This window comes from Saccopteryx bilineata, chromosome 9 (assembly GCF_036850765.1).
Source record: "Saccopteryx bilineata isolate mSacBil1 chromosome 9, mSacBil1_pri_phased_curated, whole genome shotgun sequence".
NCBI lineage: Eukaryota > Metazoa > Chordata > Mammalia > Chiroptera > Emballonuridae > Saccopteryx > Saccopteryx bilineata.
Window position 1 is genome coordinate 65,186,729 of NC_089498.1, and position 14,063 is coordinate 65,200,791.

At 39.9% G+C, this 14,063-nt stretch overlaps 1 protein-coding gene across 1 annotated transcript in view; it reads left to right on the top strand.

The window, feature by feature from the left end:
- Positions 1-12,773, top strand: part of REEP3 (receptor accessory protein 3) — a 122,239-nt gene extending 109,466 nt beyond the window's left edge. Inside the window, exons 7-8 of the mRNA XM_066242561.1 lie at positions 8,493-8,638; positions 9,311-12,773. Of these exons, the coding sequence (XP_066098658.1) occupies positions 8,493-8,638; positions 9,311-9,367 (203 nt within the window). The 3' untranslated portion in view covers positions 9,368-12,773. The remainder of the gene's footprint in view (positions 1-8,492; positions 8,639-9,310) is intronic.
- The last annotated feature ends 1,290 nt before the right edge of the window (positions 12,774-14,063 follow it).

Below are 14,063 nucleotides of genomic sequence, written 5' to 3' on the forward strand. Positions count from 1 at the left end.
TAGAGCGTCGGCCTGGCATGCAAGAGTCCCAGGTTCGATTCCCGGCCAGGGCACACAGGAGAAGCACCCATCTGCTTCTCCACCCCTCCTTCCTCCTTCCTCTTTGTCTCTCTTTTCCCCTCCTGCAGCCGAAGCTCCATTGGAGCAAAGTTGGCCCGGGCGCTAAGGATGACTCCATGGCCTCTGCCTCAGGCGCTAGAATGGCTCTGGTTGCAACAGAGCAACGCCCCAGATGGGCAGAGCATCGACCCCTGGTGGGCATGCCGGGTCGATCCCGGTCGGGCGCACGCAGGATCTGACTGCCGCCCCATTTCCAACTTCAGAAAAATACAAAAAAAAAAAAAAAAGATAATGAGGTCCTATTTAGTTCTTTTGTTAAAGTTCAAATCATGAAATTGAAATAACCAAAGACTGCCTTATAAAATGGGAAGTGGTTAGCAGTACAAGAAAGGTATTTTGTTGTTAGGAAATTAAAATTTTACTATGCATTACTTTGCCCATCTTTCCTACAGAATAGTATATATTCTGAGGTTTCATCCCTAAAAAAAAAAATTTAACCAGAACTTTCTCTTAACAATATTTTTAATAAAATAGTATGGTTTCAGGAGAGGACTAGTTGAAAAGTAGATGGCAATAGATAAACTAGAAAGATGTGAGTCCAGATATCTATGGAAATTCATCAAATGAGAAAGGTAGCCTTTGAAACTGATGGGACAAAGGCAAAGTAAAAAGTGGTGTTAGGAAAACTGCTATGCTTAGAAGGTGGAATGGGGAATAAAGTTACACCTCCACCTCAATTCTTTGGTCAAAATAAATTCTTAAAAGATTAAAGCAGAAATGTAAGAAATTAAACAATATAGTAGGAAATTCCAGTGTATATTTTAATATTCCTAGTATAGATCAAACTTCTTAAGCGTGACACCAAAACCATAGAGACACAATGGATAGGTGAAATAGCTCGGTTGCCAAGTAATGGAGCAGCAGCCCCAGATGGGCAGAGCTTCGCCCTGTAGAAGGCTGCCAGGTGGATCCCAGTCGAGGTGCATGTGGAAGGCTGTCTCTTGTCTCCCCACCTCTCAATTAAAAAAAAAAGAATACTTAATTATTTTTCAAAAGAGAGAGTGCTGTTGTTTTGCTTCTTTTTTTTTTTTTTTTTTTTTTTTTTTTTCTTTCATTTTTCTGAAGCTGGAAACAGGGAGAGACAGTCAGACAGACTCCCGCATGCGCCCGACCGGGATCCACCCGGCACGCCCACTAGGGGCGACGCTCTGCCCACCAGGGGGCGATGCTCTGCCCATCCTGGGCGTCGCCATGTTGCGACCAGAGCCACTCTAGCGCCTGGGGCAGAGGCCACAGAGCCATCCCCAGCGCCCGGGCCATCTTTGCTCCAATGGAGCCTTGGCTGCGGGAGGGGACGAGAGAGACAGAGAGGAAAGCGCGGCGGAGGGGTGGAGAAGCAAATGGGCGCTTCTCCTGTGTGCCCTGGCCGGGAATCGAACCCGGGTCCTCCGCACGCTAGGCCGACGCTCTACCGCTGAGCCAACCGGCCAGGGCCTGTTTTGCTTCTAATGTTGAGTAATAGGTTGAAATTTTAAAAAAATCATTATAATTCTACTACTCAAAGCACTGTTGATAGTTTAGTATTATCCTACCAGAAGCTATACTATGTATCTACATTTTTAATGGAATATTAAAAATATTTACAATACAGCGCCTCATTCTCAAAAATTTTTGATTCAGTGGATCATCAGTGTTAAAGCTTAGAAATGCATATTTCTTTTTTTTTTAAAGTGAAGGGGGGTAGGCAGAAAGACTCCTGCATACTCCCCAACCCAGATTCACCCAGCAAGCTGCCCATCTGGGTCCACTGCTTTGTTGCTCAGCAACTGAGCTATTTTAGCTATTTTAGCGCCTGAGGCGAGGCCATGGAGCCATCCTTGGCACCTGGCACCATCTTGCTTGAACCATTGAAGCCATGGCTGAGGGAAGGAAAGAGAGAGAGAGAAAGTGAGGGGGGGGAGGGGTGGAGAAGCAAATGATCCCTTCTCCTGTGTGCCCTGACCGGGAATCAAACCTGGGACTTCCACATGCTGGGCTGATGCTCTACTGCTGAGCCAACCAAGTATTCATTTTTTAATCATTGGTTTTTTTTTTCTATTTCATTTACTTCCAAAATTCATCCAGAAAAAGAATTGATTAGTTGTTTTTGTTTGCTTTTTATTTAGTGAGAGGAGGGGAGGCAGAGACAGACTCCTATATGTTGCTGACTGGGAGCCCCCTGGCAAGCCCACTGGAGGGCAGTGCTCTGCCCATCTAGGGCATTGTCCCATTGCAACTGAAGCTGTTTTTTTAGCACCTGAGGCAGAGGCCATGAGCCATCCTCAGCGCCCAGGGCCAACTCGCTGTAATCGAGCCTTGGCTGCAGGAGGGGAGGAGAAGAGGGGGAAGAGAGAGAAGCGAGAGGGGGAGGAGTGGAAAAGCAGATGGGTGCTTCTCCTGTGTGCCTTGACTGGGAATCAAACCCGGGACATCCACACGCTGGGCCAGTGCTCTATCTACCACTTAGCCAACTGGCCAGAGCCAAAAATTGATTAGTTTTTCAGTATGAGTATTACATTCACATTTCAGAGTCTGTTTACTGGTTCATGTGATCAGTACCTTTACCTTAGAAGTTCTGATTGATTGTTCATACAAGCAAACTCTAATGTATGGAAAAGTAGGTCCCTTTTGAAAGTTCATAATGGCCTTCTCTGAGCAGTTTGAGGTTAGCTGATCAAGAGAGGTCTTTCTGCTTTGATGAAATTATTCAAATCTGCATGTTGTCCGTATGAGAAAAAAAGAACTCTCTCCAAATGCTTTCTTGTAAGAAAACGATGCTTTGAACATGATGTTCACATTCCTTGAAGACACATCACATTTTGATAAATGGAGATATTTTAAAGAAACTGCTGCTCCCATATTAGTTTTCAGTGGTTCGATATTCAGTTTCAATACCAGTGCATAAAGAGATTTTTTGTTTGTTTGTTTGGTTTATGTGCTTTGCATATTTATTAAATCCTTAAGATGACTATGAAGGTTAAGTATTTTATCCTTTTTTTGTAGATGAATAAACTGAGGCTTGAGGAGATTAAATTACTTAAAATTTACATACTCAGGGACAGAAATTAGGTATCCATAATTGCTAAGCTAATTTTTACTCTTTTCTTGTTCATTTATAAAGAGGTTACAGTTGGGCTGGAATCATGAATTCAAATAATTTGAGCAGGAAGGGGCCTTAGAAATGTTTAGTCAAAGATGGCAAATAGGTGACATGCCTACACTCTGCTCCCATGCCCATGGTGGCAGACGTGGCCAATGGACTGTGGCACTTCCCCACACTGGCCCGGAATCCCACTTCACACAGTGCCCCCAACAGCCTGCTCAGAGTTGGCATTGACTTAGAAACCAGTGCATCATCTCATCTACCTTACCACCTTACTGCCTTACCAGATAAGAAAGCAGGCCTAGAGAAAGGCATGACTCACTCTGGATCTCACAGCTACTAGATGGCAAAAGACTCATTTCTCCTCCCAGGGGTCCAGGACGCCTTCTACCACAATAGCTAAAGCCCCTTCCAAGTCAGACTTCAATGACTCTGCACTTACATTAATCCATGGAAACTGTTTAGAACGGTGCCTGGTACCTGCTAAGTACTGATCAATATTTACTATTATTATTATAATAAAAGAAAACATACCAACTCTTTTAAGATGTACAAACTGAATAAAACCAGGTCAGTTGGCAGAAGGATCTGCTAGTTTTCCAAAATGGCTACAGAGCTGTGGGCTGAAACTAGCCAAACAGCTGCAGCCTCAGGCCCAGGGCCAGCAACACAGGCTCTTCGTTCTTTGGTCCCAGGCACCGCGCCTCGGGAATGTGCACGGAAGGCTCCGTACTGAGGGCTCTCTCCAGCCTAGACTAATGATGTAACACAGCGGATCCTAAGTGTCGCCTTTGTATGGCACCAGCAGAATCCCACCAGCTTTACCTCACCCATGCTTGGCAGACCCATAAACCATTCAGTTCCTGCTCTCTTTGCCATCCAGATTTGAGTTTCTCTCATAATCTCAGGTCTGCCTCTTCTCTTCTGAAGACTTTTAATTACATATATAACATTGACTAACATTTCCATCACTCACAGCAGAATTTTCATAATACTCATTTCCAGGTATTAAGTGCAATAGAAATTGCTTATTTCAGTGAGGTTATTTGTCTTGACTCCTCTCTTTTGGACACAGGGATTGGTTTACTAAATTGCTAAGTTATATTTAATCACTTCACTTCCCAAATTTGGCTACTTTCTCTGTCCTTACTCCTTGGACTTTGTCATTTCTAACCTATCATACTGCAGTAACACTCACACACACACACACACACACACCCCGCTTTCAAGTCTCGTCCACTTCTGATTCATTCTCCAAAGTGCAAGGAGAAGCTTTTAAAGAACCCAGATCTAATTGTGTCACCGTTGTTTAACATGCTTCAGTTGTGTGTCCCCCACCTCCTGCCCCTGCCTCTTGCTCTCTGATAACTCAATTGCGTGTGGTATATTAGCTCCCCGGCCTTGTTCCCACTCCATCATGTGCTAGCTATATAGAATCACAAGCCTTTCAAGATTTAGTTTAGTCACCACCTCCTACAAGAAGCCTTCTTTCACAACGCCCTTTCCCCCGCCCCCATGCTGAGCAAATGCTCTCACTGTATGCCCCCATAGCACCTTGTCCTTATCTTCTATTTATGGCACCTCTTAAAGGACTGTAATGCCCAATAGAATATTTTTCCCCTATTGGGTAGAAAATGACAATTTTGTCTTTCTCATCATTTTATCCCCATGATTTAACACACTGCTTCACACACAGTAGAATTTTTAAAATACCATATTTCCCCAGGTATAAGATGCTCCCATGTATAAGACGCACCTTAATTTTGGGGCTCAAAATTTGAAAAAAAAATGTATTACATAAAGTTATTGAACTCATGTTTTATTCATTATAAAATTCATACAACTCATCATTCTCCAGACTCCCATGCATTAGCTTGTCCTCATCTGTGTCTGATGATGGATCACTATCTTCATATATTGCTTCATCCTCATTTCCATCTATGGCATTTGAAATGCCACACTTCTTAAATGACTTGACCACCACTGTATAAGCCGCACCCAGTTTTTAGACCCCAATTTTTTCAGAAAAGGGTGCATCTTATACATGGGGAAATACCGTGTTTTTAGAAGAAAGAATAAAGTCATCACTTTTCCTAAAACCATAATTAGAAAGCTAGTAATATATTTTTTCAGAGAAATGAAACAAAGAATAAGATTTATAGGCCCTGGCCGGTTGGCTCAGCGGTAGAGCGTCGGCCTGGCGTGCGGGGGACCCGGGTTCCATTCCCGGCCAGGGCACATGGGAGAAGCGCCCATTTGCTTTTCCACCCCCCACCCCTCCTTCCTCTCTTCCTCTCTTCCTCTCTTCCTCTCTGTCTCTCTCTTCCCCTTCCGCAGCCAAGGCTCCATTGGAGCAAAGATGGCCGGGGCGCTGGGGATGGCTCCTTGGCCTCTGCCCCAGGCGCTAGAGTGGCTCTGGTCGTGGCAGAGCGATGCCCCGGAGGGGCAGAGCATCGCCCCCTGGTGGGCAGAGCTTCGCCCCTGGTGGGCGTGCCGGGTGGATCCCGTCGGGCACATGCGGAAGTCTGTCTGACTGTCTCTCCCCGTTTCCAGCTTCAGAAAAGAGAAAAAAAAAAAAAAGATTTATATATAATCATCTTTTAGATGAAATTCTAATTCCTAATAATATAAAACAAGAGTCAATTAAAATAACAAAGGCCATACATTTTTGAACTATGGTCTTACGCTTCATCTGTAGTCTCAGAGAAATTTCTGGTCAGAACCACTGCCTTTCTGACTTAATCTTGATTCCTCACTCTCTGCATTACCTTAGTTTTATTGGATTGGGATCAGAAGATTAAGCAGGAGCAATAGAGGAAAAATCTAGAAATGACAACCTAAAAACATTTTTTCTGGTTTACTGTCCCCAATTGTAAAATAAATAAAATTTTGTTAAAATAAAACTTTGGCAAATTAAAGAAAAAGGAGAACTGAACTTAAAATCACCTAAAAGCCCACTTCCAAGAGATGTCATGTTTTCATTTTTGTTTTTGCTTTGTTTCTATATGTACATGTTTTCCCTACTTAATATTACATCAGGAGCCTTTTCCCAGGACTGTTAGCCCCTCCCCCACCACACACCACACTGGCCTCCTCAAGGTTCTTCAGAGTCATGCGTCCCCTGCCCTAGCGCCTTCACACATGAGTCTCTTCTCTCTAGACCAGACTTCCTTGGACTGCTGCAGGAAAACAAAGCTGCTGGCCTCAATGATTACTGATGCTACTCCCAAATCCTTCCTAATTTCTAACCCAAAAGTCTGGAAGTATAAAATCATACTAGCTTCATATACTAAGATGTTTATCTTATTATGAGCCTGAGAAGTTTCTTAATAACCCTCTGTGTTTGCTTAGTGAGTCTCAAGTTACACGTGTCCTGCGGAAGAGCAGATTAATGAACATTGATGTAGTATATTATTATTAGCATGCAAGAAGTCTGTCTCTTGTCCCCTTATGATCCAGGAAAACCTGCTACTTTTTACTCACCTTAAGATTTAGGTATTTATGACCCTGGCCGCTGGCTCAGTGAATAGAGCGTCGGCCTGGCATGCAATATCCCGTGTTCAATCCCTGGTCCAGGCTCACATGAGAAACAACCATCTGCTTCTCTTCCCCTCCATCTCCCACTTCCCTCTCTCTGCCCCTCTTGCAGCCAGTGGCTCGACTGGTTCGAGAAGCAGCCTCAGGTGCTGAGGATAGTTTGGCTGGTCCAAGCATCAGCCTCAGACGGGGGTTGCCTGGTGGATCCTAGTCAGGGCGCATGCCAGAGTCTGTCTCTCTATCTCCCCTCTCACTTTAAAAAAAAAAAAAAAAAAGGCCCTGGCCGGTTGGCTCAGTGGTAGAGTGTCAGCCTGGCGTGCAGAAGTCCCAGGTTCGATTCCCGGCCAGGGCACACAGGAGAAGCGCCCATCTGCTTCTCCACCCCTCCCCATCTCTTTACTGTCTCTCTCTTCCCCTCCCGAAGCCGAGGCTCCATTGGAGCAAAGATGGCCCGGGCGCTGGGGATGGCTCCTCGGCCTCTGCCCCAGGCGCTAGAGTGGCTCTGGTCACAACAGAGCGACGCCCCCTGGTGGGCAGAGCGTCGCCCCCTGGTGGGCGTGCCGGGTCGATCCTGGTCGGGCGCATGCGGGAGTCTGTCTCTCCTGGTTTCTAGCTTCAGAAAAATACACACACACACACAAAAATAGACATTTATTTTTCTTTTTAATAGGATAATTTGAAGTTTAATGGGGCCTTGTAACCTCACCTGTCTTTATAATCTACCTAGTATTCTGGTTGCCTTAGACTTGGGCTCCTCTTTTGCTCATCCAAGCAGTGTAATCCCTAGACCAGTAGATTAAGCATCACCTTGGAACTTGATAGAAATGAAGAATCTGAGTTCACCTCAGGCCCATAAATCTGTATATTAATTTACAAGTTCTCCAGGTGACTTTAATAATCTGCTAAATTTGAGAACGTCTGCTTCAGGAATAGGAACGTTCTTGTCCCTAAATCCCAGTGTCAGGATGCTGTCAGACTTCGTGCCAGTAATCAGCCTGACCGCTTGGATGTTTGCATATTTGCTAATGTTAAGTAAGTCTTTGTGGCTACACACAGCAGCCTATTAGCGCACACGCCCAATCTCTTACCGCTCTGCTTCATGCTGCCTCTTTTCTTTGACTAACAATTCTCATCATAGCCTGTGGTATTTCTAATTATTGCAGCCTGTCGGCTGGGTTTTATCCAGCAGCTGTAACAGTGTTGATTTAACATCTCTATCACCTGCCCCAGGTAAACTTGTCCAAAATCCAGCCCCTTAGGATCTTATGTGACTCCTTAAATTTACCCTATCATTCCCAATCTTCACAAAAGGTTTGACACATAGGAGAGTACCCTTAATTCCTAATTAAAGTCTAAGATACAAATGACAGACTAAAACACATAATTGCTTAGGTTATTTAGAATTTATGAAAAGGATTAAGGGTGGGGGGAGAAAAGAAAGGAAAGGATTATGGGTGAGAAGAGACTTCACTATATATTTATATTTTTTGATTTTTGAACAAGATAAATATGTTACCTACTCAAAAATAACTATTATTATTCTGAAAAATGCATAGGAAAAAGGAATGGTCAGGGAAAACTTCCTGGAAGAAATAGATTGTGAGCTTCATGCAAAGATCAGTGATGAAGGATGGGGAGCACATTCCAGATGAGAACGGGAATAATGGAGGCTCCGCAGAGAACTGCAGAGTGAGGAGGAGGTGCTGAGTGGTATCTTTTTACCAAAACATGCTCGTTTTGACAACTCATTTAGGTTATGGAATTCCACTGAAAGACGGAGGTGAGAAAACAGATGAAGAAGCAGATGGGCCATATTCAGATGATGAGATGTTAACACACAAAGGACTTCGAAGATCACAAAGCATGAAGTCAGTGAAAACCGTGAAAGGCCGCAAAGAGGTTAGTCAGTTACAGAATTGTTTTCCTAATGATTAACATTAAAGGAGTTCTCTGCTGCATTATCACTCAGGATATTAATGTTCCATAAGTGAAGGATGGGAGTGGTAGGGCCGCAGTTATATTTAAAATTCTTTATTAAGATCAGATATATTAGGACCTCTGGAAATTTAGAAAATTGTAAATTCCTAGTCTTCCACTATATGTAAAAAATGGTATTCTCACATACCAAATGATATGGTTGTCATGAACACCCACTGCCAGCCCTATGCATAAGCAAAGAAAACAATTAACAAAGTTAACTACATAGCTTTGCTTTGAACCAGCCCTACATAAGGATTACATAGTAAAAGTTTCTCTATAGTTATATATTGTCTTTGTGTCCAGAAAGCAGTGGAGGATTCTGGGAAATGGCCTCAGATTACTATTAGCAATGTACCAAGCAAAGCATAAGTAGTAGTTAAGTTAGTGTTTTGTTATTAGCGATGATAATCTGCAGCATAGAACCAACTACATTTTTAGTATATAAACTGTTGCCTTTTGAATGCACACTTACAGGTTAATTGATTCTTTCTACCAGAAAAGTTAAATTATTGTGATTATGAACTATTAAATCTTATATAATTTGAAAAAATAATCATCTGATTTGTAATAACAACACATTTCTCTCCTCAGGTGCGGTATGGGTCACTAAAATACAGAGTGAAGAAGAGGCCACAGGTGTATTTTTAGTCATTTACATGTCAGGTAGCCCAAAACAGATTATGCTAATGTATCAACTTTTTTCCCTAACATTATCAATTCAGGATTTACACATTAAAATAATTCATTAAATTGTGGCAGTGATAGGGTTTACTTGCATCAATTTAAATACTTTTTATTTAACAGTTACTTTCCAGTCTTGACTACTAAAGGTAGTTATGCAAAGTGTGTATGTGTATATATATATATATATACATGTCTATATATATCAGAAATAACAAAATTGTGTTATCTGCTTTCAAATTTATCAACAACTCGAGTGTCTGGGATATAAGAGGAAGCACAAACCCACAGTATACTTGAAAAGAGTCTTCTTATGGTTTAAGATATATCAGCCTTTGTGGTGGTGTATTGTTTACCTCTGCTTATGTTATAGCTATTACATGAGGATGTAATTAAGTAGACCTCTGATCCAGCAGTGATAGCACAAGGGCATAATGAGAAAAGTCTATTTTGTATATTCTTTAAATTTTTACTTTTTAATACTTTATAGTTTTTCCACCATCAGCTGAAGGTTTTCAAAACAGATATTTGAAAACCAGGTATCCACACAGCACTTTTATTCCTGACTAGTTTTGCACACTTGAAACTTGTTTACTTATTTTATGACTGTACATTTTAAGTTTTATTGACACTATCATTATTATTTGTTATATTCTGACATGTCAAATTTATGCCTTGAATTACATCATCTCTTTTCCTGTGGGTTTCATTTGTTAAATCTGCTTGATTTTAATAGTATAAAAATGTAGCTAATTGTTTAGTTCTAGGTATTTTTAATTATCTTCTTTATAACTAAGAAATTATTTTAATCATTAACCAATTTTTCTGTATTTAGCTGTACATTGTAGTGGAACTCAGCTGTTTTTATTAACATTGGTTACAGTCTCAGATTTTAAAAGTGGTGGCTTTTATGAAATAGAGTCAGAGACCAAGGATAGCACTTAGGTCTCTTCTGATTCATGAAAATGTCTAACAGCCAATACATGCACAAGCTTGGCATTTATACCTGCTGCTGATTTATAGATCTGGCATTAAATAGGATCATTTGAATTACTTTTTTTCTGGCTGAAATAATTTTCTGAAGATAGTTGCCAATGCAAAATACAGATGTTGTTAATCTCACATATTAGAAACTATTAAAAAATTATCATTTTTAAAATTCAAGATATTTTTGAGTTACTGGACTCTGAGGCATTTTTAGATTAGCTATGCATTATGGACTCTAAGTCAGTATATTTTTGGTGATGGTTTTAGCATTCAGTAATGAAATCTGTATAAGTATACTTGTTCAGGTAATTTACTTGACAATTCTAATTGTTTGTCCAAAAGAAAAAACAGAGAGATTTGTAAGATCTTTGACTTTTCCACCTTTTAAAAACTGAAGCTAGCTGACAGTATATATTCAGGACCTCCTCAGTGTGTCAGCAGAGAACAGATGTTTACTCAGGAGTACCTTAGTATAATTCAGACATTTCTCTTTATACAAAACTTAAAATATTTTCTAGATTAGCTCACATTCTTGATACAGAACACCAAGTAAAAATTCATTCACCACCTTTTCTCTCAAAGTTTATTTCTATGAATATTTTCATCTACTTTACCTTTACTGATTTCTAGCCTCTTAGTTTTTGTTTCGAAAGCCTCTTTAATTTGTGTTAAAAATTCCTATGAGTTCTGATAATAAAGTTTTGGAAGAGTTTTATTTATATTGTATAGTCCTAGACTTATCAACATAAATGCTACACCATGCTTTTCTTTCCTGGGCAAAGCCAGTGTTATCTCAAATTGCCTTACAAGGTCATGTGAATGACTTTGTATCAAAAACATTACCTATGGGGGCTGATTTGCACTATTTTATCATTTCCAAGTCTAATCTCATTGTATACCTATTCTATAATCAGATTAAATTTTCACTTTTCTAAATTGGAGGAATTTTGTATCCCTCTACATTTCTAGAATCAAAATGTTTAATCAAAGACAACACTAGTTTCTAAGAGGTAATTCAAAGAGGTCTGTTTCGTTGTATCTCTTCACACTTACAGTGCTTTCTCTGATATATTACTGGTTGCATCCTTTTATACAGTGATATCATTTTGCTGTTCTGTCATTTCCTATCTCTCCTTTACTTACACTTATTAAATTTTGCCTTTCTCTTATGTGTTTTAGCATCCCCTTTTCTTTGACTTTTATATAATAAGCTTCTACATTTTAGTTTCTTCTAAAGTAGAGCTGGTCATTTTTTTCTTTCTCTGCTTTTAAGTCGACTTTTAGAAATGGTAACTTTATCCCTAGACCACAGTGCCTTGCTTTCCCACACCACCACTTGGTGAATGGGCATTAGATGCTGCAGAAGCCTATTTAGGGCACTATTTTGGTAACTGTTAAAGTTTATCCAGAAATTTTAGTCATTTTATCATATAAGCACTCAACTTGTTCATTAGTATTATTTCCATAGTTTAGAAGTAAGAATCAATCTATTCTTTAGTTTACCATATTTTTTCTGGTATAAAAAATGAGCCAGAAATAAACTTGATTGCTAAGTAATTAATTATGTAAACCTACCTAGACCCTCTATAAGATTTTCTCTACACTCTGTACTACTATATATATGTGGATTTGGCTAGAAACTGATACTGCCAACATTGCTAATTATAAATATATACTTGACTACGCAAATTGATGGAACAAAATTATTAAAGTGTTTCAGGGAACTTAATCCATATGTCACCACCAAAGATTTCTACAGTGTTATAAAAAGTATGTAAATATTCCAAATTTCTGTATGACAGTGGTTAGGCATATATATTTTCTTCTTTTTTTTAATGCTTCTGGAATGCTTGAACTTTGAACTTTTGTGTTGTTAAAAATAATACAAAATTATTTTATCTTTAAAACCAATAATTTTTATTTTTGATTGGAATGGACTAAATTCTTATTTTTATTTTACCAGGAAAATTAAGGGGTTAATATGTATTGAAAAGCAGTTTCCTGTTTTCTCCTATGTGGGCTGACAGATTTGTAAGGCTAGTAGGTAAATTTTGAGAAGATCACTGTTAGTGTGGTATGCAGTGTATATTTCTTAATAAACATTTAAGAGTAAAGTTTTCTAAAAGGAAAATACAGCTTTTTCTTCTAAATGTTTTTAAGGTATAATCTTGTAAGGTATCCTAACAGATTTAATGTATATTGTTTAAACACTGACCATGAATTAACTTTTTTTTCTTCTAAAACCTTTTAAATCTATGTACTTTAACAGTTATGAGAAAGTAGTTTTGCAAACTCTTTGTAAAGCCTATCTTTAGACCTAATATAGGGATAATTTTATAAATTTTTTTTTGAAAACTTTAAAATAAACCTGTTTTATTAGTGACAACTTGTATTTCTTTTCTTGTGTCAGAGTACATATGTTGGGTTCCATGAATTGATAATTATTTATTATTAAGTATGTTTTGATTAAATAATAGACAACATATGCACACACTTAAGATTACAAATCACAGAGTAATTTATAAAAATTGTATGCATTCTAGAATGCTCATCCAGAGGATTAAAAGAAACACTGAATTGTTAAATTTGGATGTTGGAAAGGGAAGATAAGAAAAAACAATTAGTAGAGAAACCCCAGCCATCATTTTGTATTGGTTAGGTGTCTCAGACATAAAATATAACACAAAACACAGTCTTGTGTATCCTGGGAATGTTCTGAGGTTCCGTCTGTTGTAAAATCAGTCATACGTTTGTTTGCCTCGTTTAAGTTTTAGAGAGAAATCCCATGTTTAAAAGTTTCTTTGTGTTACTTCATTACGATATATAATGTGTGATAAATTATTTCCAAATGGAATTATATTTTCACTTTTATTAGGGGGTACATCCTTGTGATGATCCAAAAAAGTTAGAAGTTTAAATAAAAATTCTAAATAAACATGGATATATGAACTACGGCATTTTTCCCCCTCAGTGTTTTATTCTTTCTTTAAGTCACTGGTTCACTGTTCTTGAGAAAGAGATTCATGGGACAAAAATCATGTCAGAGCCATAGTTCCCTGAAAAACTTTCTGTCCTTTTACCTACCTACAGTATTCTAGCCTTGAAACACTCTCCTTATGGTCTAGTTTTGGTAATGTTTTTGGGTTTTTTTGTTTTGTTTTGTTTTCATTTTTCCGAAGCTGAAAACGGGGAGGCAGTCAGACAGACTCCCGCATGTGCCCGACCGGGATCCACCAGGCACGCCCACCAGGGGCGACGCTCCGCCCCTCTGGGGCGTTGCTCTGTTGCATCCAGAGCCACTCTAGCGCCTGAGGCAGAGGCCACAGAGCCATCCCCAGCGCCTGGGCCATCCCCACTCCAATGGAGCCTTGGCTGCAGAAGGGGAAGAGAGAGACGGAGAGGGAGAGGGGGAGGGGTGGAGAAGCAGATGGGTGCCTCTCCTGTGTGCCCTGGCCGGGAATCGAACCCGGGACTTCTGCACGCCAGGCCAACGCTCTACCGTTGAGCCAACTGGCCAGGGCCCTGGTAATGGTTTTTGTTTTGTTTGTGTGTGTGTGTGTTTTTTTTGTTTGGTTTTTTTTTTTTAGATGAAAGTAGGGTAGATAATGAGGCAGAATCCTGCATGTGCCCTGGACCAGGATTCACCAGCAACCCCACCAGGGGCAATGCTGGAGTA